The sequence below is a fragment of the Cornus florida genome, unplaced genomic scaffold, assembly GCF_030987335.1.
Source record: "Cornus florida cultivar Cherokee Brave unplaced genomic scaffold, ASM3098733v1 CherokeeBrave_3.0.0_Hap2_Chr08, whole genome shotgun sequence".
In the NCBI taxonomy this organism is placed as follows: domain Eukaryota; kingdom Viridiplantae; phylum Streptophyta; class Magnoliopsida; order Cornales; family Cornaceae; genus Cornus; species Cornus florida.
In genome coordinates this window covers 81,948,876-81,976,630 of record NW_026775578.1, presented here as the reverse complement: position 1 = coordinate 81,976,630, position 27,755 = coordinate 81,948,876, and the positions used below count along the sequence as shown (strand labels likewise).

The window sequence follows — 27,755 nt, the reverse complement described above, 5'->3', positions numbered from 1 at the left end:
TTAATCTTACCATTTAGTTTACCTGTTGGGAGCGTGTTACTTTCCAAAGTTTATCTTGTTATCAGAGAAAGGGAAAGGGCTTGACTGTTACTCCAAAATCTCAACTTTAACAGATTGATTGAGTTTATTTTGTGCTTGAATTCATTTTATATTAAGTGGTTGTACAGAAGTTTGGTTAGTTTACAAGGTGACCTTTGTTGAAAATAAATTTGATTTTAGTATTTAGTATTTTCAAGTATTTTTGTACCCATGATGCATGTGTGAATTTAGCATATATGTTAGTGGGTAGTAAATTGTCTTAGTGGGAGTTAGTGTGATGTTGAAGGTTATGTAAAATCAAGAGTCATGAGTTGACTATATGTTGACTATGTTTGACTTTTCTCTCTTCTCTCTCTTCTTTTTTTGACGTTGGAGTCTTTCACTCCTGCGTCTGCCATTTATGTTCGAGTTTTTAGCTGTTGGATTTTCGGCTTTTTGGTAGGGAATCGTGATATGCATCGATCCTATCTTAGTGTCACGACCTCACCACGCCTCAACCTCCATGGACAAATGAAAAGTTGCTCCATAGATAATGATTTGGTTTTTAGGGTTGATCATCAAAGTATCAAGGAACTAGAATTTGCTTTGCGATCATGTCTGGTAGGCTGCTTTGACAGAGATGTGGGGTGTATTTAAGGGATTGAGGTGTGGGCGACAAAAACTTGGAAGGTTTTGAGTGGGGTGAAAGATTCTTCTTTACCCGACGACTTACTCTTTTTCAGGTTTCCATCGGAGATTGAGGCATTGAGGGTTTTGGATGAAGGGAGGAAGAGATGGGGCAACGCCTTATTATCCATCGACATCTGGTACTTCGCGGTTGGATGTTCTGCAGTGAAAGATTGAGAAATACGAAGGGTGATGTTGTTTGGTTTGCCCCTCCATCTATGGTGCAACAAGTTATTCGAAGCAATTGAGAACTTATGTGGTGGATTTCAAGGTGTAGAAGCTGACATTTCAGCGAGTGGAGAGAGAATCCTCCTCTATGTTTCTGCCGGAAAAGTGATGCTGGAGTATGTTTTTGTTGAGGACCAACGAGTGGCTCTCAGGGTCAATTTGATGGAAATCACACCTCGCATTCTTCTGAAGTCCTACTATGGCACTGGGGAGAGTCCACACTCTCGGCTGCTACAATGATCACTGAAGGAAGCTGTCGGAATGCACAGACCCATCAAGGCCTTAAAGGATAGAGGCGACTGTCTACCCACGCGCCAGAAGCGCGTCGAGGAGGTAGATTCAAGAGTCGTGTCAATCACGCCTTTAATCAGCACCTATCGTCCTCTCGTAATGACGGCGATAACGGTTACCAACCACGTGGCAGAGATCCTGGCATTAAAGGAGATATTTATGCAATGGCTTATGTTGGGCCTAAGCGTGGATTTGAAGCGGGCTCTTGGCCTAATAAGACAAATGGGCTGTTAGTTCATCACGGCCCACATGAGATGAAGAGGGCTGTTCAGTGGGGGCCTAGCAACCAATTGTCTGTTTCTTTCCAGAACAAGCCCAACCCACACATTTTGCCCATGGTTGCTAAGTTACGAAATGGGCTACAAGTGAGCAATCTGAACAGAAAGGTTTTGCGAGGGCCCAATAACATGATTTCAGTTTCTTTTATTAACTCCAAGCCCAGCCCAGCCCACCCCATCTATCTCTACAGAAGTTAGCAATTTGCAGAGTCGTCGTATTAACGACACCTTTGTAACTTTTTGGAACTTGCCAGAGAAGAAGAGATGGATGAATATCTCGGCTGCCGCGGCTGGTGTAGGACCTGTTAAGAAGGGATCTCGTCACTCTCAGTGTTGCGTAGGTATCTCAACTACATCCTTTTATGAAACTACACAGCCGAAGGGAAGAATCTTTAGATCTTCGTCTCGGGATCATTACAGAAATCGTCATGGAATTAGATGGTCTAGAAAAGAAAAGCAGAAGTGGACTGCTACTAACGTTCCAGGTATGCACTCAGTTTCACATCCTCGGAGCCCTTTTAATGTTCCATCCTCTTCTTCTACCCCTTCTTGCGAGGTGTTGAGGAGTGACGTAGTTGTGACGGAATTGGAGAAGAGGTGTGGGTTGTCTGTTACGGATACTGGAACTGAATTTATGCATGGGTTGAATACGAAAGGAAAGGAAGTTTGTGAGTCTGTTGTATCTAGGCAGATGGATCTTGATGGCTGTGCAGTCAAGGAATTGTCTGAAGGGGTTACGGTTTGTGTGGGGAGAGACTTACATTTTCAGTTGACCAATAATGAGTCTGTAGCCCTGTTTAAAGAGCTTCGATTAAGTGTAGCATTGAAAGGCCTTAATTGCTTGCCTCTTGCAGGGGCTGAGGAGAATGAGTCTGGTAGATTCGTTGGGTTACGTAATTTTGCTACAGAATCAGATTCTATTTATGAGAATGACAGAGTTTTTGAAGACGAGAAGGTTGATGATTTGGGATCTATTCAACGGTTTTGCTCTAATGAGCTTACGCCTTGGTTGGAGAATGATTCTGAAATTTTAGTGGAGGATCCACTGGCTATGGTGTGACCTAATGAAGAGGTTGATGATATGGGGAAAGATTGGGTAGTTGACAATATTGGAGTCATTAGTGAGCTGTTGGGAGTCTCATCAGAGGGTAATGACGATCAGACATTATCAATCTTAAAGCAATTGTGGAAGGAAGAGAGGTTGTAGTGACTAATGAAGTTATGAACACGAGGCCCCTATCGTCCTGGAAAGGGGCACAGGAGATCAAGAATCTCATCTCTGAAGTCAATTACGAAGGGAAGAGAGGAGCGGTGAAAGAAAGGGGAAGGACCAGGAGTAGGAGTTTAAGGAAGGGAGGAGGGGAGATAATTTTATCTGGTTTTTAAAATAGCTATGAATCATTACATGGAATGTTCATGGTCTCAATGATCCGAACAAAAGGAGGGTGGTGAAGGTAGCTTTAAGGAAGTGGGGTGGTTAGGAGTTTGTGGGGAGGAAGGTTTGTGGAATGGGAGGCCTTGAATGCTATAGGTACTTCGAGTGGGATCTTAGTCATGTGGGACAGCAGATGGTTATCTAGAATGGACGTGTGGATGGGGAGATTTTCTGTGTCTTGTGTGTTTAAGATGGAAGAGGACAATTTCAGATAGGTTTTTACTGAAGTCTATGGACCGGTTGTTGACGATGAGCGACCTATTTTTTGGGAGGAGCTTAGCCATGCCCAAGGATGTGTGGTCTCTCCCTTGGTGCTTGGGAGGGGATTTCAATTCTGTAAGGTCCTCGTCAGAGAGGTCTATAGGGGGAAGAAGGTCCTTAGATACGGATCAAGTTTTTGATTTTATTGATGAGCATTTTCTTGTTGACTTATTAATGGAAGGTGCAGCCTATACTTGGTCAAATGATAGGGATCCAATCACTCTTTCAAGACTGGATAGATTTTTAATTTCTGGGGAGTGGGAAGAGAAATTCCCAGATGTTGTTCAGGCGGTGTTAGCAAGGGTCACTTCCAATCATGTTCCTTTCGTGTTGGATTGTGGGGGTTTGTGTTCTCGAAGATCCCCGTTTAGATTTGAGAATACGTGGCTGCGAGCGGAGGATTTCCAAGGGAAAGTTAGATCTTGGTAGGAGGGAGTAATTGTTTTAGGTACGCCCAGTTTCATGATAACAAAGAAGTTAAGAGCTCTCAAATTTGCTCTTAAGCAATGGAACAAGGATGTTTTTGGGAATCTGGAATGGAGGAAGAACAAAGTCCTTGTTGACTTTTCCGAGATAGATCATCTTGAGGAGGCGGGAGGGGATGTGGAGTCTCTACGTTCCAGGAGAGCTTCCTATCAGGTTGTTCTTGCTGAGATTGCTAACATGGAGGAGATTTCGTGGCGACAAAAATCCCGGGCTCTTTGGTTAAAAGAAGGAGATCGGAACACAAAATTCTTCCACAGTTTAGCTAATGCTCACAGAAGGAGTAGTCATATAGGTACAATTCGGGTGGAAGGTGTGGAGTTGTGGAGGGAGGAAGAGGTGCGTACCGGGATTGCTTCTTTTTATCAAAAGCTTTATACCAAGCCATTAGTTTGGAGCTCCAAACTTGATGTTCTCCATTTTGAGGCTATTTCTGAGTTGGATAGAGATAGGCTTGAGAGTCCTTTTACTGAGGACGAAGTTCTAAAGGCTTTATCAAGTTGTAATGGGGACAAAGCTTCGGGGCCTGACGGTTTTACTATGCAATTTCTGATGGAAAGTTGGGCGGTATTAAGAAATGAGGTAATGGTTACTTTTCAGGAGTTTCATTCTACTGGCGTCTTTGAGAAGTCGTTTAATGCTTCATTTATTGCCCTTATCCTTAAAAAGGGAGGCGCTTATGACATAAAGGATTTCCGTCTAATTAGTTTAGTGGGCTGTATTTACAAACTTATTGCTAAGGTGCTTGCTCTAAGGATGAGGGAAGTTATGGATGCGATTATCTTGGACTCACAGAACGCTTTTGTTGGAGGACGGCAAATTCTTGATTCAGTTCCTATTGCAGGCGAATGTGTGGACTCCAGATTGAGAAGTGGTGTTCCTGGAGTTTTATGCAAACTTGATATTGAGAAAGCGTACGATTATGTGAATTGGAATTTCCTTCTTTATTTGTTACAAAGAATCGGGTTTGGAAATAAATGGAGGAAGTGGATTGAGACTTGTCTTTCGTCTGTCAAGTTTTCAATTCTCGTGAATGGTTCTCCCGCTGGTTTCTTTGGTTGCACTCGGGGTAGAAGACAAGGTGATCCTTTGTCGTCTTTCCTTTTTCTTGTAGTTATGGAGGGTTTAAGCAGACTTATGTGCAGGGCAGAGGACCTTGGTTTTATTAAGGGCTTCAGGTGGGTAGAGATCTAGTCCATCAGATGGAGATCTCTTATTTACTTTTTGCAGACGATACCCTGGTTTTTTGTGATGTTGACGTGTCTCAACTCCGATATCTGAGGTGCATCCTGGCTTATTTTCAGGCGGTTTCCGGGCTAAAGGTTAATGTGGCTAAGAGTGTGCTTGTCCCGGTAGGGAATGTTCAGGATATTTCCTTTTTAGCTGTAGTTCTTGGATGCAGGGTGAGTTCTTTTCTTATTCCTTATTTGGGTTTGCCCCTAGGGGTCTCTTCAAGAATAGTGGGGGGAGTTGGGATTCAGTGATTGACAGGTATGCGAAGAGATTAGCAGGATTGAAGAAGCAATACTTGTCCAAGGGGGGTAAAGTTACTCTTATTAAGAGTACATTATCGAGCCCCCCCACTTATTTTCTATCTATGTTCCAAATCCCTTGCTCCGTTGCGGATAGGATTGAAAAAATTCAAAGGGACTTCCTATGGGGAGGAAGGGGTGACGAGTTCAAGTATCACCTTGTCAGATGAAAGCAAGTTTGCAAGCCTATGAAATTGGGTGGTCTTGGCATAAGACGATTAGTTCCTTTCAATCAAACCTCCTGGGTAAATGGTTTTGGAGATATGGGAGGGAAAGACATCGTCCTTGGCGCAGGTTAGTCTCTTGTCGGTTTGGGGAAGAGGTTGGCGGCTGGTCTACATGTCCTGTTTCTCTTGTGGGAGGAGTAGGGATGTGGAAGTTCATTCGGAAGGGATGGGATGCCTTCTCTGCTCATATTAGATTCAAAATCCGTGACGGATGTCGCGTTCATTTTTGGGAAGATCTTTGGTGTGGTGATCAGCCATTATCTCGTACATTTCTTAGATTATTCAGTATTGCAGTTGATAAACACGCCTACGTAGTTGACTGTTATCGGCTTGATAGCAGTGGGATTACATGGAATGGGCACTTTCGGCGTTCTTTTCAGGATTGGGAGTTGGATGAGGTACGTGTTTTTCTGAATCTTTTGTATCGGCAGGAGGGTGTTGGTAGAGGTCATGATGATTTGATATGGGTTCCATCTTCCCACGATCGTTTTGAAGTAAGATTCTTGTTCTTATGTCTGTCTAATTTTGACAACCGTGGCTTCCTGTGGAAGACTATTTGGTGATCCATGGCTCCAACTACGGTGGCTTTCTTTGTCTGGACCGCTATTTGGGGTAAGATTCTGACAATTAATAACTTGAGGAAAAGGGGCAATTTTGTATTGTTAATTGGTGTTGTCTATGCAAGAAAGATGGGGAGTCTGTTGATCACTTCTTTATGCATTGCCCTGTGGCGAACGATTGTTGGAATCTTATTCTTGGGTTGTTTGGCATGTGTTGGGTAATGCCACAATCTACTAAGGAATTGATTCATGTTTGGAGAGGATGTCGTGTGAGAAGGGATGTACACGATTTCTGGCGAATTGTTTCACATTGTGTATGGTGGTGCATTTGGAAGGAGAGAAATAGTAGAATGTTTGAAGGAAAAGAGTCGTCTACGGCAAGTGTTGAAACTTTACATTCTAACACGGAAAGTGGGAAAATTGAAGTATATTTCATCACTTTCCAATACAAAGCAGCTTGACCTTTATAAGCTGAATACAATCAGATCAGAATTCAGTAAATTAAGGAATATATAACCAAGTCCCGAAGATTAGGAAATAAAATAAGTCAACCTAAAATTTAATACACGAGACAGTTAATACTTTCCAAATTTATCGAACAATTACATAAATCACGTAATTCTCCAACACATTCTTTGTTCTCTATTCAATTAGGTGAAGAGGAGTTCTTGCTCCTCTTCTGATGATTTAATTATTTTCTTGGACTCTTTGGGGCCTTAGCCCCGGTTCCACTTCTGTACCAGGGACACGTTCTCCTTTTGAACGCCTTTTTATGTTATTATTACTTATCAAAAAAAAAAAAAAAAAAAAAATCAAGAGTCATGAGAGTTGAGCTTAGTAAATACTATGTTAGTGAGAGAAATGAGAGTTGCGGCAATTTATATGTAATTCATAGATATATGTTCTCAAGGCCTATATAACCATGTACCCTAGCAATTTTATTAGTAGAAAAAGTTGGGATCTAGTGAAATAAAAGTATTTTCCTCCATTTTATTCTCTTCCAAATATTATAGTGTTGTGTGTGTATCTAGGCCACTATTTTCGACAAAGTGGTATCAGAGTCAGGTTTCATGTTCAGAACCTAGACGATCCTGAAGGCGTGACAAAGTTGATCCTAGAAGGTTCAACATTTTGAGAAAAACATATTTCTCATTGATGATGATGAAGAGGGGAAAATGTATTTTCTTAGTGGGAAGATGATGTTCTCTAATTACAAGAGAATGAGAATCATCACGACTTGATACCTCAAAGCGTGTGATTTGTGGGATGTTGTTGGAGAAGAGCCAAAGAATGACATGTCCGACGAGTTTCGTGTGAAAAAAGAAGATAAGGCATTGGTAGTGTTGCGAAAGGCAATACATCAAGAAATTTGGGAGTATTTTGGAGAGTCCAAAACTCCAAGTTGTGTTTGGAAGATGCTCGAGGCCATCACTTCCAATCATAGAGGTGAATCACTACCTATAGAGTATTGGGTAGAATGCTTTGAGGATGATGAGTTTACGAAGGATGATTATGAAAGTTTTGAGGACAAATTTGTGGAGAATGAAGAGGCGTTTAATACAAATCAAGTTGAAGAATTTGAAGAACAACTTGAAATGGTGAATGAGGAAGAGGTAAAGAAAAGTATTGAAGAAAGGATTAAAAAAGTGGAGGAGAATGAAGTTAAAAGAGAAGGTAAAGGAGAAGAAAGTGCTAAAGACAATGCACAAGTTGATGAATTTGGAGCATTAACATCATTAGGTATGGTTACAAATTCCACCTTGAAAGAAGTTAGATTTGACTTATTTGATAAAATTCTGATTTCTTCATATTCATATCAATTGGAAAATGAAATCAAATATTATGATAATTGTGTTGTTGTGGAGAATGATGAACTTCTCTTGAAGAAAGTTGCTCCAAAGAAGTATGAGATTGAAGCTCAAGATGATAAGAAATTCTCAAATTATTTTTTAAAAATTAGTTTGGAGAATTTTGTAATTGACACAGGTCAGGTGAATATGGAATTATTTTTTTACTCTAAAGAAGAAGCATATGTGAAGTTGAAGAGCCATAAAAAATTTAAGAAGAAAAAAGATAGTTGATGCGTTTGTATAAAGAGGATGATATATGATTATGTGAAGACATCAAACAAGCATTTGAATATTTTTTGCAAGCCATATACATTAATGAAAATGGCCAAGAAGATTGTTGCAGTTGAAGGAGGTGAAATTCAAGACAAAGTAACAAACTTTTGATCGAGCCCCAAGATCAATAAGAAGTTTACTTTCAAGTTACAAAATCAAGTTGAAAGGGGGTGTTGAAAATAAACTTGATTTTAGTATTTAATATTTTCAAGTATTTTTGTATCGATGGTGCATGTGTGAATTTAGCATATATGTTAGTGGGTAGTAAATTGTCTTAGTGGGAGTTAGTATGATGTTGAAGGTTATGTAAAATCAAGAGTCATGAGAGCTGAGCCTAGTAAATACTATGTTAGTGGTAGTTATGCCTATTGAAGATTATGTTAGTGGGAGAAATGAGAGTAATGGGCATTTATATGTAATTCATAGATATATGTTCTCAAGGCCTATATAATCATGTACCCTAGCAATTTTATTGGTATAAAAAGTTGGGATCTAGTGAAATAAAAGTATTTTCCTCCATTTTATTCTCTTCCAAATATTGTAGTGTTGTGTGTGTATCTAGGCCACTATTTCCAACAAAGTGGTATCAGAGTAAAAGCCAACAACCTTGACCTTCTCAATGATATTTGACTTGTTGGCATTAATTTTGATTCATGTTGCCGAACACATTGCATTAAGGCATCATTCCACTCACATTTGATGGAACGGTGCCACATTCGTTTGAAGTTTCTGCTGCTGTTGTTCATCTGATCACTTGCCTTATCATTATTTACAGAGAGCACATGAAAGATTCTTTATACAGGGCAAGGATTTTACAGAATCTGTTCAAATGGTGTTGAACACTGTAAAAACTACCGCTGCCTTGTCCTCCCTTTGGTTTACCTTATGAGCCTTTCACACCATCTTGTGCTTGATAGCAGCTATTCTTCAATTTCTTCTCATGCATCCAATACAACTGCCAAAACGAGGACAATATCTGATGTTCGGTTTATTGTTTTCTCTGGCCTTGTTTTATAACATCCATAATGATGACAGAGTTTGGTACTCTGTTTCTCTCTCACCTTTGTTTTCATCTTGTGATTGAAGTAAAGTAGATTTGAAGAACGTTGTATGGTATATTTACCACTGATATGTTTGTTAGAAATATTTTTGTATCTCGGTTAATCTTAGGCAAAAGTGCAAAAAATTTCCTTAAACTATCAAGAAATTGAAAAATAACCTCCTGGACTATCTCGGGTTGCAAATCAAACCATCAACTGTACAAAAGGTTGCAAATAATCCCCTCCTGATCACCGGACCACATTTTTCGGCATCCAGAGGTTCAAAATTACCAAAATACCCCCACGTATTAATTTATATAAACTAACCAATAGTTCAAGGTTTTTTTTTTTTTTTTGCAATTTTGCCTAATAATAATAAGGGTAAACTGCAATGACCTCCCCTCCTGAGGTTTGCCCTAATTGCAAGTAAGCCCGAGGTTTGTCATTTTTTGCAAAGACACCCCAATGTCAGATTCTGATTTGAATTTACTTACATACCCTCATTATTGTTTTATTAAAAATGGGCAAAATATCTATGAATAGAAAATGACCCTTTTGCCCAACAATAATTACCTAAATTTTTTTTTTTTCCCCACTATTCCCTCTACTCTCCATCGCCACCAACAATCGCCACCTACCATATACACCCCGCCACCCTCCAGCAGCCATAAAATCATATTATATATGTATATGTATATATTTGTATAGTAGAATTTAAGTGAAGGGGGTTCGAGTGTTTCAAGTGAAGTGGGTTTGATTCGTATTCCTTCTTTTGTAACGGGTTCCAAACCCCGATTTGATCACATTACAGCTTGCTTGGGTGAGAGATTTCCACCTACCATATACACACCACCACCCTCTAGTAGCCATAAAATCATATTATATATGTATATGTATATATTTGCATAGTAGAATTTAAGTGAAGGGGCTTGAGTGTTTCAAGTGAAGGGGGTTCGATTCGTATTCCTTCTTTTGTAACGGGTTCCAAACCCCGATTTGATCACATTACAGCTTGCTTGGGTGAGAGATTGAGCAAGGAGTTAATAAGCTAAACCAGATCGCTATTCTAAATCTCGTCGTTGAGATGTTAGTTGCCTCCTTAAGCAGTTGTATATATATACAGAGAATTAACCCTAAAAATCCAGAGAACTATAGAATATGGCTTGGCAACGACGGCGGTGAGGTTTGGGGTGAATGTCAAGATTGATCTCGCTGTGGTGGCGACGATGTGATGATGCTGGTCTGGCGGCGACGGCGTGATGATGTTGGTTTGGGGTTAACGTCGAGATTGATCTGGACGATAGCGACGAGATTTGGGAAATCGTGCTTGTTGATCACAAAGTTGCGATTGGATTTGCGTTATGCATGAAGGCATTAGAGGGACGATTAGGGCTTTGATTTGGTCCTTTTCGGTACACACAGGTCAGCTCTTCCATATCAAGCTCTCTCAGTTTTTCTCAGTCTTCTATGGTTTCAAGTTCTGTTCGGTCGTTGGATTTCATGGTCGCTTGAAGCTTTTCTGGTTTGGATCGTTTAAGCTCTGTATGCATCTTCGGTTGGGTCGCTGAAGCACTCTGATCATCAATGGAGCTCACTCTCTGTCGGTATGTATATATATATATATATATACACTCGGGCTATGGATACCAAGGTATGTATATATATATATATATACTCGGGTCATGGATACCAATCTTCAAGCTCGCCAGAGTTGTTGGGTCTTCAATAGCGTGGCTTCAATTGGGTTTTCAATGGTGTGCATCAGTTTGACCTTTAATGGAGCTCACTGTGGTTCGTCTCTGAAGCTCATTAGTTTTGGGTCTTCAATGGAGCTTCTCAGTTTTGGGTCTTCAATGGAGTTGCTTGGAACACGCCGGATTCAATGGGCGTTGCCGCTTAGAGCTTGCCGGTTTTAATGGACGCTCCTGTTTTGTTTCTGTCTTCACACAAAATGGCAACAATTGGGAGCAAAATGGAGATTAGGTCTTCAATGGTCTGAAATTTAAATCAAAATAAGATGTAGACACCAGTTGAACCATGTAGCAAAAAATTGAGATTATACAAAACAGAAATTAGGTCTTCAATGGTGAGTCACGATCTGGGACCTTCACCTTCAAATGAACCTTCAATAGCTGTCTCTCTCCTCTCTCTTTCACGGCTATAACTGTGTCTATATATATATATATAAGGGTAGTTTGGTCCACTAGTGCATTGTTATTTTATTATTTAATAATACCATGGGCATTTTGGTCACTTCAAGCCAATTTTTTAGCAAAAAGTATTGCTTTTTGTAAATACTTTTTGTACGGAGGGGAGGTCTTTGTAAAATGGGGGCAAACTTTAGGGGTGTCTTTGTAAAAAAATGGCAAATCTCAGGTTTACTTGCAATTAGGCCAAACCTTAAGGAGGTTGTTATAGTTTACCCTAATAATAAACAACATCAATATTAATAATATTATTATTATTAATATTATAATAATAATGGTAATAGTAGTAGTAGTAGTAGTACTATTATTATTATTATTATTATTATTATTATAATAATAGTAGTAGTGGTAGTAATAATAATAATATAAACAATTTTTTCTAAGCTAATAAATTTTTGGGTAATTTGCACTTACACCCCCTCAAGTTTGCAATAAGGACAGGTAGATACAAATTAAGGAGAGACTGATCCAATTGTCCCCTCAAGTTTGCAAACTTGAATAATAACACCCCAACCATAATAAGAGTATCTAATTGTCCTTTAATTTTTGAATTGACCTATTTAAAATTTTAAAGTACAATATTAACCTTTATAGGTTCTTTTATTTGACCAAAATGACCCTTAGCAAAAAAAAATAAAAAAAATAAAAAAAATAAAATTCAAACTCCATCACTGTGGCCGTCAATGACATATACATACAGACAAGGGCGGACCCATGAATTTTTAATTGGTGGGGCCAAACTAGAATTGTAAAATTAAAATTTTAAAATAACATAAAATCATTATAAGAATGTTTTTTTTTTTTTTTTGGGGAAGTTTTGTGTCTATTATTAAAATGTGTCTATAAATAATATGCAATAAAATTGAAGAGAAAAGTTGTTGATTGAATCATTGTTGTTGTCAAGTGAATGGATTTTTTTTTTTTTTTCTAATTCATAACAAATAATATTTATGTGTGTGTGTGAATATATGTGTGTGTAAATATAGTATGCTGTTATAAGGATTACCATAATAATTAATAATTTTTTTTTAACTAAATTTGATCTTTTATAGCAAGAGGTTTATTGAAATTTGAAGGGGTTACAAGTAATTTCATTAGTAAACTATATTTAATATAGGAAACCATATCAATTTTTTTTTTAAAAAAAAAAAAAAATTAGAGAGATCAACTTTAATTTTTATATAGAAAATAACTATTAGTATCTATGATTTAGTACAATAAATAGTGTTACAAAAAATTTAAGGGGCCAACTTTAATTTTTATGTAAAACATTACCATAAATAATTTTAATTTAATACTACAATAAGGTTTTGCAAAAAAATTGCGAGGGCCATGGTGGAGTTTTTTTTTTTTTTTTTCAAGGGTCATTTTGGTCAAATCAAAGGACTTGTAAAAGGTTAATATTGTACTTTCATGATTTGAATGGGTCAATTTAGAAGTCAAAAGGGTAATTACGTACTCTTTTCATGGTTGGGGTGTTGTTATTCAAGTTTGCAAACTTGATGGGGCAATTAGATCACACTTTCCCTAAATTGTATCTACCTGCCTTTATTGCAAACCTGAGTGGGTGTGAGTGCAAATTACCCTAAATTATTTTTTGATAATTTATGAGCTTGCAAAAGTTGTTTATAGGTATATGGATCCATCAAGTAACTAATCAAGCAATTTATTTTTGTTATTATTTTAAATTATTATTATTATTAATACTATTACCACCACCACTAGTATTATTATTATTATTATTGTGATTAGTTATTATTATTCTTATTGTTAATTCGCAGAGGTTCTAAAAGTGATTCCTGTATTTTGCAACTAAGCAATTTATTTTTGGTATTTTAATAATTACTACTACTACTACTACTACTACTACTTATTATTATTATTATTATTTGAAATATTTTTTGATAATTTATGAGCTTGCGAAAATTGTTTGTAGGCATATGGATCCATCGAGCAACTAATCAAGCAATTTATTTTTGTTATTTTTTAAATTATTATTATTATTACCACTACTACAAATATTATTAGTTATTATTAATATTAATAATAATATTATTATTATTATGATTGATATTGTTTATTATTAGGCAAAATTGCAAAATAAATCCCTGAACTATTAGTTAGTTGCAAGATGGCCCCTGAAGGGTATTATGGGTATTGTACATTTATGATATTTTGTAACTTTAATATAAATTAATAAGTAGGGGTATTTTGGTAATTTTGACCCTTTGGATGCCGAAAAATGTGGTCCGGTGATCGGGAGGGGCTTATTTGCAACCTTTTGTATAGTTGAGGGTTTGATTTGCAACCCGAGATAGTTTAGGGGGTTATTTTTCACTTTCTTGATAGTTCTGGTTTTTTTTTTTTTTTTGCACTTTTACCTGATCTTCTTAATGATGAATTGATTGTGGCATATTTACCAACCCATCAACTAGCGGAAAGGACATTAATTATTAATTAATATTTGCCTTGTCTATCGATCCTTATGCAACCCAGAAGGTTTTCTTATGCACTTGTTTATGTTTGTGTGTGAATGCGTGCATGCACTTCTGTGTGCTTGTTCGGCGTCATTCTCTTTATGCTTTTATATGTTTGTGTTTTCCCAAGTTAGTTGAGTAAAATATACTTTTTTGTACTCTCAGCTACTACAATTTTGGATGCTTGTGAATTATCTTGCTATGAGGTTATGGGACTCCTACATCAAATGAAGAGTGAGTCTCATAGGAATCATGATGGAAGACATACCCCATGTGCCATGCACAATTGGCACCCGTGTCAGTTATAGATATGCAAGAGATAGATTTTGAATTATTTATACTTTTAGGGAATGATAGATATTAGTTTCTTCATCCTTTTCTATTTGGTATCTATATTTTTAGTTATTTAGTAATTTTCTCTTGCTTAGAGTTTTCCTGAGGTCTACCCATAGAAGGCCTCTTATACAATTGGAGAATGATAATGATTTTTATAGGAGAATTAATCAAATTACAGCGTTTTCTCTTCTCTTCTTTATTTCTGCCTTCCCTATGTCAATTTCTATCACGACTTCCCGCATCAGAGCTTCCCGCATCAGATTCTGTTAATATTGATCTCTATTTTTTATTAGCCAACAGATATCTTTTCTCTTTATAGTGAAAGCAATGTTGAATACTTCAAGCTGTCACTAATTTTATTTTTTTCGGGTATTATTTTGCAGAGTTCTCAGGTTAAATTTACCTCTCCTTCTGTATGTGTATACCCTAGGAGTCCAGCTTTGGCTCTTGGATTAACTGCGGCATTGGCTCTTGTTATTGCTCAAATTGTCGTCAATGTTGCAAGTGGGTGTGTTTGTTGCAGGAAAGGCCCTCATCCATCAAACTCTAATTGGACACTAGTGCTGGTCTGCTTTGTTGTCTCCTGGTAATTTTCAATGACGAGTTGGTAATAAATAAATCTTATATTTCAACTTCATATAATTTCTTGAATAAGTAGAATGAATACATGAACAGACCACCATCAATGTTTACATTCTGAAGTTCTGAACCATGCTTCAGTTGCAACCTGGTTCTCAATAGGTGGAATGATATCACCAGCCACAAATGGTTGGTAAATGGCATTCCAGATTTTAATCTGATCTAATTTCTATACATAAATGTACTATGTATCTTTTAATTTCTCTTTCTTTAACCTTCTGTATAATCTCTCAAGGTCTCCAGCTTGATATTATAATTTGTCATGTGCAACAAAACATCTTGTCCAATCTCTTATTATCTTCAGGTATCATGGTATCCCAGTCTCAATGTGATAATATATATATATATATATCTATATATATATATATAAAATAAAATAAAAAATCTCAAAAAACTATAAGCACAGTTGTTAGTATTCATCTTTCTGATTTCTTTTTTATTTTTCCTTATTTGTACTTTATTAAAATGGTACATTTTGTATATGAAAAAAAATCAAGGTTCAATCAAAGGATATGAAATCATAATGTTTCTGCTACCTTTTGGTGCAGAAGACATTTCTTATGTTGAACCTCACTTTTGTAGCAGGAGCAATAATACTCCATTCAGTACCTTCTAAGAATTACTAGAGACTACTGATTTATAAATCTTGGATTGTCCTCTTTGTTGCTTTTGTACTAATTTACTTTTTTACTTTAATTCTTAACCATCTTTTTCTGAAGTCCCTTTGGAGTGCCATGGATTTTTAAAACGGAAGTGAAGAGATAAATAAAACAAGTAGAACACACATATATTACGTGGTTCAGCCACTAGAGCCTACATCCACGACACAAAGAGCCCAAAGGGCTACATCACTTTTATAATACTCTCTCAATTCATATATAATACAATGGTGGAGACTCCTTTATATAGGAGAAGAAAATATGAGAATGGAAAGAATTAGGAAATAGGAAGCAAGGAAGATTTTTCTCCATTAATTCCTCTAGCATAGTTGTTAAAGGCTCAAGGCGCACAAAAGCGCAAATGCCTCCTGGAGCCTGAGGCGCAAGGCGAGGCGCGCGCCCGACTGAAGCAGGGCGCACGTTGAAAAAAAAAAAAAACAAAACCCACCTAATAAAGTATTAAAGATGCAATAGTATATATAAAGATGCAAAATCAACTAAATGAATTACTTAAGTTCAATATTCAACATAAAGATGTCAAAGCCAACTAAATCAAGTACTTAAGTTCAACAGTGAATAATCAAACATATTAACATAAAGATACAAAAGTCAACTAGGAGAGAATTATGAAATAAAACTAAAACAAACATAGACATCATTTCTTCCTAAGAAGACAATACCAACGAATCTAAATATCATCATCGTCATCAATAAGCATAACATCATTTTGATCGTCACTTAATGATTCATAATTCTCAGGATCTTCTTCCATCTCATCTGAATCTGCCTCATCCTCATCCTCATCCTCATCCACAAGTCGAACTGAAGAACTTCCTGCTCCCTTTGTTGGTAACCGTGAACTAAAACTAGATTTTGATCTAGTAGACCGTTGCGGCCTGCTAGCCTCTCTAATACCAGCAAAATTAGCAACATCACCCCATGTCAAGGAATCATCTTCATAGACTAGATCATGTCCTGCATTAGAATCATCCATCCTCCCCGTCAACCACTCGTTGCTCTCATCAATGTTATCGAGTAAAATGGGATCAAGAGTGTCACGCATATTATATCGACGCCTCAATGCTCTATTATATTTGATGAACACTAAATCATTCAAAGTTGTTTGAGCGAGCCTATTTCTTTTTTTGTTATGAAGCTGCAATAAATTCAACTTTAACTAGTAAGTATAAAAAATTAAAATTTTAACTTTCAACAATTAAATTACAAGCCTAGTTAGTAGATAGTATATACTTACATGCTCAAACACGCTCCAATTTCGTTCACAACCAAAAGAACTGCAAGTAAGGCTTAAAACCTTTATAGCAAACTTTTGGAGAAGTTTTGTTGACTTGCCATAAGCTTCCCACCAATTAGCTATTAAAAAAAATTAATAATGATGTTTAGCAACTTTAGCTTCATCTTTCTATTGACTCTATTGTCAAACTAATTTTAACACTTAGCTATACTAGCTTAATATACTTTACCACTTTACCTGGTCCTCGTGTATTTCTCTGTCTAATAGCAAAGGGATTACCAAAGAGGCCCTCAGCTTTAGAATATAAGGACAGCTCCTCAGTAATTTTGTCTTGGTCTTTGATATCCGGGATTAACCTTGCAATGCATGCATACAAACCCTTTGCAATCTCTTCATCTTCTTCAATTTTCGGATTTGAATAAAAGTATTCTGGGTTCAAATAATAACCTGCTGCATGCAAAGGGCGATGAAGTTGAACATTCCACCTCTTATCAAATATTTCAAAAATATCCTTGTAGTTGTCTTCTACTTCCCCAAATGATTTTGCAATGGCTTCTTTAGCCCTATCCATAGCCGCATAAATGTATCCCATGGGAGGCTTTTTCTCGCCATCAACTAATCTCAAAACTGGAATAAGAGGACCGGAAACCTTAAGGCTAAAGACAATGTTGTTCCAAAAGGAAGGCTAAAGACAATGTTGTTCCAAAACATAAGAAGCAACTCTTTTACCGGCTTCCTCTTTCGCCCATTTACTACGATTCCATTCTTCTGAAGTAAACATCTTTCTTAAGTTATTCTTTTGCTTGTGAATACTTGATAATGTGATGAAACATGTAGCAAATCGAGTCTTAGCGGGCCTAAGCAACTCCTTTTTATGAGTAAAGTTCCTCATAATGTTCAACAACTTTGGACGCATATAGATATAACTATTCAACTCCACTGCCCTCTGTATTGTTCTAGAGATGGACGGTATTTTCCCAATGTCTTCCAACATCAAGTCTAAGCAATGGGCAGCACATGGTGTCCAATACAAATGTGGGTGTTCTTTCTCTAACATCCTCCCTATTTTGAAACCAAACGGAAAAAAGAAAAAATGATATAAAGAGAATGAGTAAATCAAAAAAGATTTAAATTATATATTTGCAAAGAATTTACATACTCTAAAAGTTACAAACATTGAACATTCTTACCGGCAGACTTATTGCTTGATTCACTATCTGTGACGACTTGGACGACATTTGCTACTCCAATGCGGTTCACAAATTTATTAAGTAAGTCAAACATCTTTGCACCATCCTTTGAAAAAGAAGAAGTATCTATCGATTCAATAAACATGGTTCCCCTTGGACTATTTACTAGGAAATTAGGCAATGTTCTCCCTCTCTTGTCTATCCACCCATCTACCATTAATGAGCATCCAAATTTTGACCACTCCTCTCTATGGTCATTCATCAAAGCATTGGTATTATCCAATTTCTTCCTAAGCAAAGGAACTCTCACCTCACGATAACTAGATGGTTTCATGCCAGGACTATATTGTCCAATTGCTTCAACAACCTCGGCAAAGCTATCATACTTAATAGCATTGAATGCAATTCCTGCATCATACATCTACCTTGCAAAAGCAGCACACGCTCTTCCTCTCAACTCTTTCTTGCATGCATCATTAATGGCTGTCTGTTTTCCCCCCTCTCTTTTTTGTACCACAGTTTCCGATTTGGGAGTGAAATATAAATCAATCGGTCCCTTTTGCTTTTGCATCTTTGAGGACTTGACACTAGCACTACCTGCACTAGCTACCCTTTTTCCCCGATTGCTAACTTCCATGACATCATCCTCATCCTCTCCATCAATGAAATTAATCTCATCACTACGTAACAAATTCATTTGTTCTTTTTCTTCCTTTTTCTTACTCATGTACTCTTTGATTTCTTCTCTAACACTAGATGGGCATCTTGTGCATGCACTCACATTTCTATATCCTCCAGCTAAGTGTTGCTTAGCCCGATAAATACCTCGTTTTGTAACTTTTGCATAGAAGTTACAAGTGACGGCATTTATATCTTTCGGATTCTCCAAATGTGAGTAATTCCATGCCGGATCCTTTCTTGAACCTTCACTAGGCATCTTTTAAAGTTCAAACTACAATCAAGTTCAATAGAAATTATGTAAGCTGCAAATCAATCTAATTTTCTATAACTATAAGCACCATGATTCATTCTATAACTATAACAACTAAACATACTTTCAATAATAGAACCTAATTATATTATATGAAAATAATATAACAGTAAACAGTTGCTATCTACAATTTGCGATTGTCTTTTATAATTTAGACTTTAGAGTACACTTCACTAATTATTTCATTTTAACATGTTAGAATGATTCAATGGAACAAATACAGGTATACAATTTGGCTGCAATTGTGATTAAGCAAAGTAACTGCAGAATGTGTTGGCTCAAATTGGGAAATAGATCCGTCACAGACTCACAGTCACTCTCTACGTGGAGATAGCTGATAGATCAGTTTGGAGCTAAATTTTATGGATTTAGTATTTCAGTGTTAAGTAACTTAAGTTTGATGTTAATAAATTTGACTTCAATTTGGTGTTAGTTGTTAACTGGACAACTTCTTCTCTCTATCAGTCTATCTCTCTGTATTTGGTATTTTGGTGTTATGTAAATTCTGTATATATTAGAAGCTTTGTATTCCTCTGCAAATTTTACAAGAAAATCAATTAAATACCTTCTGATTTCAATAATTTTTTTTTTTTTTTTGGGTGACCAAGAAAAAGAATTACATTCTATCTGTCACATACAGGCTACAACAATCCAAAAAAAAAATAAAAAATAAAATAGCAAGTTTAGCAACTGTTATTTTAAGATTAAAATAGCAACATAATAAATTTGTCACAGTCCACAGTCTCCACTCTCCTCTCCCCGGCCCCTTCATCAATTCCATCCATATATAACAATTTCTTTTCATAAAAAAAAAAAAAAAAAAAAAAAAAAAAAAAAAAAAAAAAACATGTGATCTTAATTGGTCATCAATTCCCAAATAAAAGAAAACTTAATATATGAATTAATCTATAAAAATGAGGAGAGCATCAAAAAGTAAAAAGTTTCTTTGAATAGAGTCCAGACTCAAGAAAAAAAATAAAATAAAAAAATAGAGAAAAAAAAAGAAGAAGAATAAAAAAAAAACTGCCAAAACTCGACTCGACAGTCGGCCGAGAGAAGAAAAGAAGAAGAAAAGAAAAAAAAAAAAAAAAAAAAAAAACTGAGACAGATCACAGATCTGAGAAGAGAAGGAGAGAAGAAGAAGAGAAGGAGGAGGAGAGAAGAAGAAGAGAAGAAGAAGAGAGAGAAGGAGAAGTTGGAGAACGTACTGGCAGAGTCGCCGAAGGCGCAGATCCGACACAGATCCGAGAGGAGTGAGGACCGAGACTGAGAGTAACTGTTGTCCAAGTCGTCGCCTCTGTGACCTCTGTCTCCGACTCTTCTTTGTTTTGGTGTTTGTTCTCCTTTTTTTTTTGTTTTTTTAATGTGGTAACAATGTAACTTAACAAAAGTAATATAATAGAAACAATAAAATAATATAACAAATCAATAAAGTCAATAAACAAACAAAAGTTACAAAAGAAAACAGTTAAAATATTACAACTTCCATCAGGCGCGCCTTTAGATCGCCTTTAGCCTTGCACCTGTAGAGAAAAAGCGCTCGCCTTCTGCAACCCATGCGCCTTAAGGTACTAGAGGCGCTGAGATGGCGCCTGGAGGAGCCTTGCGCCTCAGGCGCGCGCCTCCGGCGCCTTTGACAACTATGTCCTCTAGTAACACCAAATCTTCAATAATAGGAAACAACATCAATTACTGATTCCTCCATTAAATCTTTAGTACTCCCCCTTAAGTTGGAGCATGAATGCCCAACTTGCCATTGAGTTGACGAGTAGCAGCAAGTGCGAATGATGAACAGAAATGGGAGAAGGCGAAGAACAATGCTACCAAACGCACTGGCAACCTAAACAAGTCAAACAAAAATTACTGGAGACACGGCAAAGGTGACAATGTTACCAAACACACTGGGCAGCCCAAACAAGTCGAACAAAAATTGTCGGAGACACAACAAAGGCGAAGACAATACTACCAAACAAACCAGCAGCCCAAACAAGTCAATTCAAATTGCCGGAGACACGGCAAAGGTGAAGAACAGTGCTACCAAACACACCGGCAGTCCAAGCAAGTCACAAATAGCATTGAGAAACCTTTAGCAACATTTCAGATGCTAAGGGAATACCCCAAAATAGGGATCCGAACCTAAGAAGAGAAATTAGGCTTTGATACCATGTTAAATTTGGATGTGGAAATAAGAAATGCAAATAGGAAAAGGGAAGAGAGAAACATGGAGAACACAGGCATATACATGGTTCGGCACTAAGACCTACATCCATGGACAAAGAGCCACTAAGGGCTACATTTCTGTTATTCAGATATGTTTTGCTTGAGTACAAAGAGTTTGTATATAGGCATGGTAAAGATAAGAAAATATAGAATGTGTACAATAATCAAAGGAGGCACCGTGATTGGTGGAGGATTTTACTCCACCGCTATATAGAAATATTTATAGTTGGAAGGAAATAGACTGGATCACCATGATTGATCGAGGATTTTGCTCCACAATTATATAGAAATATTTATATATTTCAACACTCCCCCTCAAGTTGAGCATGAATATCATGAATGCCCAACTTGCTAAAGAAACGCCTCGAAAGATGATGAGAAGGTGTCCGGAACAAAGCCAGGAAATTGACCAGATCTTATTGGGGAAAATGATCAGATCTTGCCGAGAAAAATATACTGGAACTTGCCAGGGAAAATGGTCGGAACTAAGCAGGGAAAAGGTGGGAACGACGTCGGGAAAAGCCCGAAACAATGCCGGGAAATGGTCGGAACAACTCCGGGAAAAGCCGGAACTAAGTCGCGAAATGGTCGGAACAATGCTGGGAAATGACCAGAACTAAGCCGAGAAATGGGCCAGAACAACATCGGGGAATTCCGAGGTGCTGAACCATCCGAAAAAGGGACCAGAAGTATGCTGGAAAAACCAACCGGAACTCGCCGAGAACTGGCTGGAACTACGCTGGGAAAGGAATGTGATGACATGGAGTATATGCTCTATGATAAAGCAGAAATATAATATAGAAGAAAGAGAAGAGAAGTATGTAAATGGTTTGAATGAGATTTATAATATGTAAATGTTTGAATGATATCAATCACTCATTCACACCTCTAGTATTTATGGATAAAATAAGAGCACATGCTCATATTACAAGAAAAGAAACTAAATCAAATCTAAATCAAATCTATGCTAATATGGTAAGTCATTCCATAAATCATGGCTATCATATATGCTAACATTCCCCCTCAAGTTGGTGTGTGGATATCTGAAACGCCCAACTTGGACCACGCATCTTCAAACATGGTTTTGCTAGCACCCTTCTTCAGAATCAACAAGTTGTAGAGTGCAAATCTAACTAGATTAAAAATGTCGATCAACAAACCAAAAATGTCTCCTCAGACCGTAAACAAACAACAATATGTATCCTCAAACTGTAAACAACCAACAATGTCTCCTCAGACCTGTTAGAAGTTATATATACATATGTTGGGTCATTATGTAATTACATTTAGTTGATAGGACCCTTGTGTTACTATGCAAGACTTGTACCCTTTATATATAAGCCTACATAGGCTTATTAGGTTAGAGTGTTGAATATATAGAATATATATTTTGCGCTCTCTCTCTCGATTTTGAACTTGGTATCAAAGCAAAATGATCATGGGTGTGAGAGTCAGTAGGTGGGTTGTTCTTGTATAAGATTTGAATCGCAATCAGAATCACGATTGTGGTTTTGGTGTCTGTGCCGGCAGCTTCTCATTTGTTGTCGTCGGCAATTCCTTGTTCACCGTAGTCGGATTTGCAGCTTCGTTTGTCGTTATCAGATTTGAAGCTTGTTCATCATCGTCTTTGCTTTCTTTGTTGTCGCCGGCAGCTCCTCTTTGGTTGTCAGCGAGCTCGCCGACATTTGCCGTCTCGATTTGCAGAGGTGAGGTTGGTTTTTTGGCCGGAAGTTGCAGCCGCTACTTGTGATTGGGTTGCCGTTGCCTTTGCCGCGTTGTACACCGGTGTTTGTGAAGGTGTAAAGAAGAAGACCTGTGTTTGGCTACACGGTTATGCTATTCCAACCCTGGTTTACTAAACCTGGGATAGCCCAGATCCGGACCGTTTGCCCAGGATTCGACCTGTTTGTCAAGATCCGACCCGTTTGGCCAGCTCCTACACGTTTACCCGGATCCGACCCGTTTACTCGGATTCGACCCGTTCCCAGGTTCGGCCAGAATACAAATTCTGCATTTTTTTTTTTTCTTTGTTTTCCTAGATTCAATATGGCGTCCAGTTCAGGTTTGCTTTCTCCCACATTAAGTCTTCATTCTCCCATGACTTTAGTTAAACTCAATGGGAAGAACTACATACTGTCGGCTAAATCTGTTGCAATTTTTCTCAAAGGCAGAGTTCTTGGCAATCATTTGACTAAAGATAAACCCAAGGAAATTGATGCTTCTTTTGATGCATGGGAAAAGGAAGATGCTCAGATCATCTCTCTGCTATCAAACAATATTAAACCCCAAATCAGTTCAACTTTACTTTACTTGGATACTGCCAAGGAGATATGGAACAAATTGCAGCAATTGTATTTTGGGACAGGTAATATCACTCGTGTTTATGAGCTCTGTAAGCAGTACTTCCATCTTGAACAAGGTAATCATAGTATAGAGGAGTATTATTCCACCGTTATGGAAGTCTGTGAGGAGCTGAATATGTATTAGCCCATTACTGTTGATGTTCGAAGTATGCAACAATAGCGTGAGGACTTTAATGTTGTCCGTTTTTTCACCGGTCTGTCATCAACATATGAGCCTTTTCGTGCACAGATTATGGGCAGTCCCACACTTCTATCTCTTGCTGAGGTGTTCTCTCGACTTCAACGCGCTACACTTGCAAGTGACACCTCAAATTTGAATTCTGAGCAGAGTGGTGAGCGTTCAACATTGGTAGTTTCAAAGGGTGAACATAATGCTTACCGTGGAGGTCATGGGGGACGCTCCACACGTGGTGGTCATGATTCACAGGGAGGACGTGGCCGTGGCAGGGAATCACGAAAATGTATTCATTGTGGCCTTTCTAATCATACTGTGAACTTTTGTTGGGACCTTCATGGCAAACCATCTGGTTATGCCAATCAAGTTTCCTCCTCTCCGAATGATGTTGCTTCTCGATCTCAAAACGTATCTGAATCAGAAACAGTCCCTGTTCCACGGGATGAGTATAATCAGTTTTTGTCTTATAAGCAAGCATCTAATTCATCTTCCACGGCTACCTTTACCCAATCAGGTAATGCACACACGTGTCTATTGTCTTCCACTCACAGTCCTTGGATCATAGACACTGGAGCATCCGATCATATGATTGGATGTTCTTTTCGTCTATCTGATTTTAATTCTGTACCTCCTTCTCAAAGTGTTACTCTTACTAATGGTTCATCCACTCGGGTTTCAGGTTTAGGGACAACTCAATTTAGTAATTCCTTGTCTCTCTCATTTGTTTTATATGTTCCGCAGTTTCCCTTTAATTTAATGTCTATCAGTAAGCTTACTAAATCTCTCCAGTGCTCTATCACATTTGATCCTACTTCTTGTGTGTTTCAGGATCTCAAGACGAAGGAGAAGATTGGTACGGGGCATGAAGCTTGTGGCTTATATTATTTTGATTTGGAACCTTATCCTATGGCTCTTCAGTCTTCTCTGTCTCCATTCCAGTGGCATTGTCGTCTTGGTCACCCATCACTTCAAGTTTTGAAGCGTCAAGTTCCTAGTCTTAGTCATTTGAAATTCTTGTCATGTGAAGTTTGTCAACTTAGTAAGCACCATCGCGTGTCTTTCAAGTCTAGGGTTAATAATCGTGTCTCTAGTCCTTTACATTTGGTTCATTCAGATGTATGGGGTCCAATAAAGCATTCTTCAATCAATAAATTTCATTATTTTGTGACATTTGTGGATGATTATTTTCACTTGACTTGGTTGTTTATATTGAAAGATCGTTCTGAGTTATTTTTAATTTTTCAAAAATTTCGAAAAGAAATCAAAACTCAGTTTGGATGCCCAATTCGTATTCTACGTTATGATAATGCTAAGGAATATTCCTCAAACCCCTTTGATACATATCTTAGTGATAAAGGAATTATTCATCAAAATTCATGTGTTTATACTCCTCAACAAAATGGAGTTGCAGAACATAAGAACCGACACCTCTTAGAAGTAACCCGTGCTCTTTTGTTTCATATGCGTATGCCTAAACGGTTTTGGGGTGATGCTGTTCTTACTGCCTGTCATCTTATTAACCATATGCCGTCATCCGTATTAGATGGCAAATCTCCATATTTTATCTTATTTCTTGATTCTCCCTTGTTTTCTCTTCCTCCTAGAGTTTTTGGATGTGTATGTTTTGTCCACAATCTTGGTCCTGGTTTTGATAAACTAGACCCATGTGCCACAAAATGTGTCTTTCTTGGCTACTCTCGTTCTCATAAAGGTTATCCCTGCGATAGTCCTGTTTCTTAACAGGACTTTATTAGCGCGGATGTAACCTTTTGTGAGTCTATCCCATATTTTTCAGATAATGATTCACTTCTTGATATCACTCCTAAGTTGCCTCTTCCTGCGGTTCCTCTTCCCTCACTTTCTCTTCAACCCAGATCTCCTTCACCTGCCCCGTTACAGGTGTACAAAAGAAGACCAAAGCCATCTGCTGTCGCGCCTCCTCCATCATCTTCAGTCTTTGGATCCGACAAATTCCACTATGTCTGATTCCTTGCCGATTGCACTTCGTAAAGCTCCTCGTTCGTGTGTTACTAAACATCCCATTGCTCATTATGTCTCTTATAATTCCTTGTCGCCATCATTCTCATGTTTTTCCTCTAAGTTGTCTACTACATTTGTTCCTAAGACTGTGCAGGATGCTTTGTCTGATTCGGGCTGAAGGAAAGCAATGCAAGATGAAATGGATGCTTTGCATAAGAATGGCACATGGACTCTTGTTCCATTACCTCCAGGTGCCAAACCTGTTGGTTGTCGCTGGGTATATACTCTGAAGTATCTTCCAGATGGGTCCGTTGAGCGTTTAAAAGCACGTCTTGTTGCCAAAGGTTATACTCAAACTTATGGTATTGACTATGATGAGACGTTTGCCCCTGTTGCTAAGATTTCTTCTTTTCGTGTTTTGATTTCTCTTGCTGCTAATAGACATTGGCCTCTGTTTCAGTTAGACGTTAAAAATGACTTTTTGCATGGTGACTTAGCAGAAGAGGTTTATATGGAGCAACCACTTGGGTTTGTTGCTCAGGGGGAGTATATTCACATTGTTTGTCGCCTTAAAAAGGTCTTGTATGGATTGAAACAATCTCCACGGGCTTGGTTTGGAAAATTCTCTGAGGCAGCATTAAAGCTTGGTCTTCACAGGTGTCAGATTGACCATTCGGTATTTCACAAGCGCACTAAAGCTGGCTTCATAATTCTTGTGGTGTATGTAGATGATATTGTGATCACAGGTGATGATTCTGAAGGCATTGCTAAGTTGAAGTTGTTTCTGCAATATCGATTCCACACTAAAGACTTGGGTAAACTTAGGTATTTTTTGGGTATTGAAGTTGTTAGATCCAAGACGGGTATAAGTTTATCCCAATGAAAGTATGTGTTGGACTTATTAGAAGAAGCAAGTATGTTAGGTGGTCGTTCGATTGATACTCCTATGGATTCAAATACAAAACTTGTGGCTGATGCAAGTGATCTATTTAATGACCCGGGCAGATTTCGTCGCCTTGTTGGGAAATTAATTTATCTCACTATCACTCGACCTGATATTTCATATGCTGTTAGTGTTGTAAGTCAGTTCATGGGAGCTCCTAGAATGCCACATTGGATTGTTGTTCTTCGGATTCTCCGATATCTCAAGTAAGCTCCAGGTTTTGGGTTACTATATAAACCAAATGGTCATCTTAGGGTGGAAGGTTTTACAGAAGCCGACTGGGCTGGTTCTCCTTCAGATAGGAGATCTACTACAGATTACTGCACATTTGTAGGAGGAAATCTTGTTACATGGCAAAGTAAAAAGCAAACGGTGGTAGCTCGATCTAGTGCTGAAGCCGAGTATAGGGCAATGGCCCATACCACTAGTGAGTTGACATGGATACAACATTTTCTAAAATAACTTGGGTTGACAGTTGAAGCTCCTACTCCATTGTTCTGTGATAATCAAGTAGCAGTTCACATTGCATCAAATCCTGTGTTTCATGAGAGGACTAAACATATTGAAGTTGATTGTCACTTCATTCGAGAAAAAATATTACGTGGGAGCATCTCTACTTCATTTGTGAAGTCTGAAGATCAATTAGCTGATATGTTTACCAAAGTATTGGGTCATAATTAGTTAAGAACTATCTGTTCCAAGCTGGGATTATTTGATATATATTCTCCAGCTTGAGGGGGAGTGTTAGAAGTTATATATATATATATATATGTTGGGTCATTATGTAATTACATTTAGTTGATAGGACCCTTGTGTTATTATGCAAGACTTGTACCCTTTATATATAAGCCTACACAGGCTTATTAGGTTAGAGTGTTGAATATACAGAATATATGTTTTGCTCTCTCTCTCTCTCTCTCTCTCTCGATTTTGAACAAGACCATTCCTCTTCACATGTTTAAAACATGTAAATGGAAGAATCAATAATTTCTCCTTAGACCATTCCCCTTTATACATATGTTTAAACAATGTAGAAGAAATAATCAACTATGTCTCCTCAGACCAACAACTATGTCTCCTCGGACCGTTTCTGAATCGGTGGGTGCCGAACTCGCAATGCCCCTCATTGCAGTCGGACCACCCTGGCTCAGATACCA

The 27,755-nt window shown here is 37.8% G+C and overlaps 1 protein-coding gene across 1 annotated transcript in view; it reads left to right on the top strand.

Moving 5' to 3' along the window:
• Nucleotides 1–27,755, top strand: part of LOC132268204 (protein VASCULATURE COMPLEXITY AND CONNECTIVITY-like) — a 35,639-nt gene that overhangs the window by 3,172 nt on the left and 4,712 nt on the right. The window contains exon 2 of the mRNA XM_059768999.1: nt 14,567–14,769. Within this exon, the coding sequence (XP_059624982.1) occupies nt 14,567–14,769 (203 nt within the window). The remainder of the gene's footprint in view (nt 1–14,566; nt 14,770–27,755) is intronic.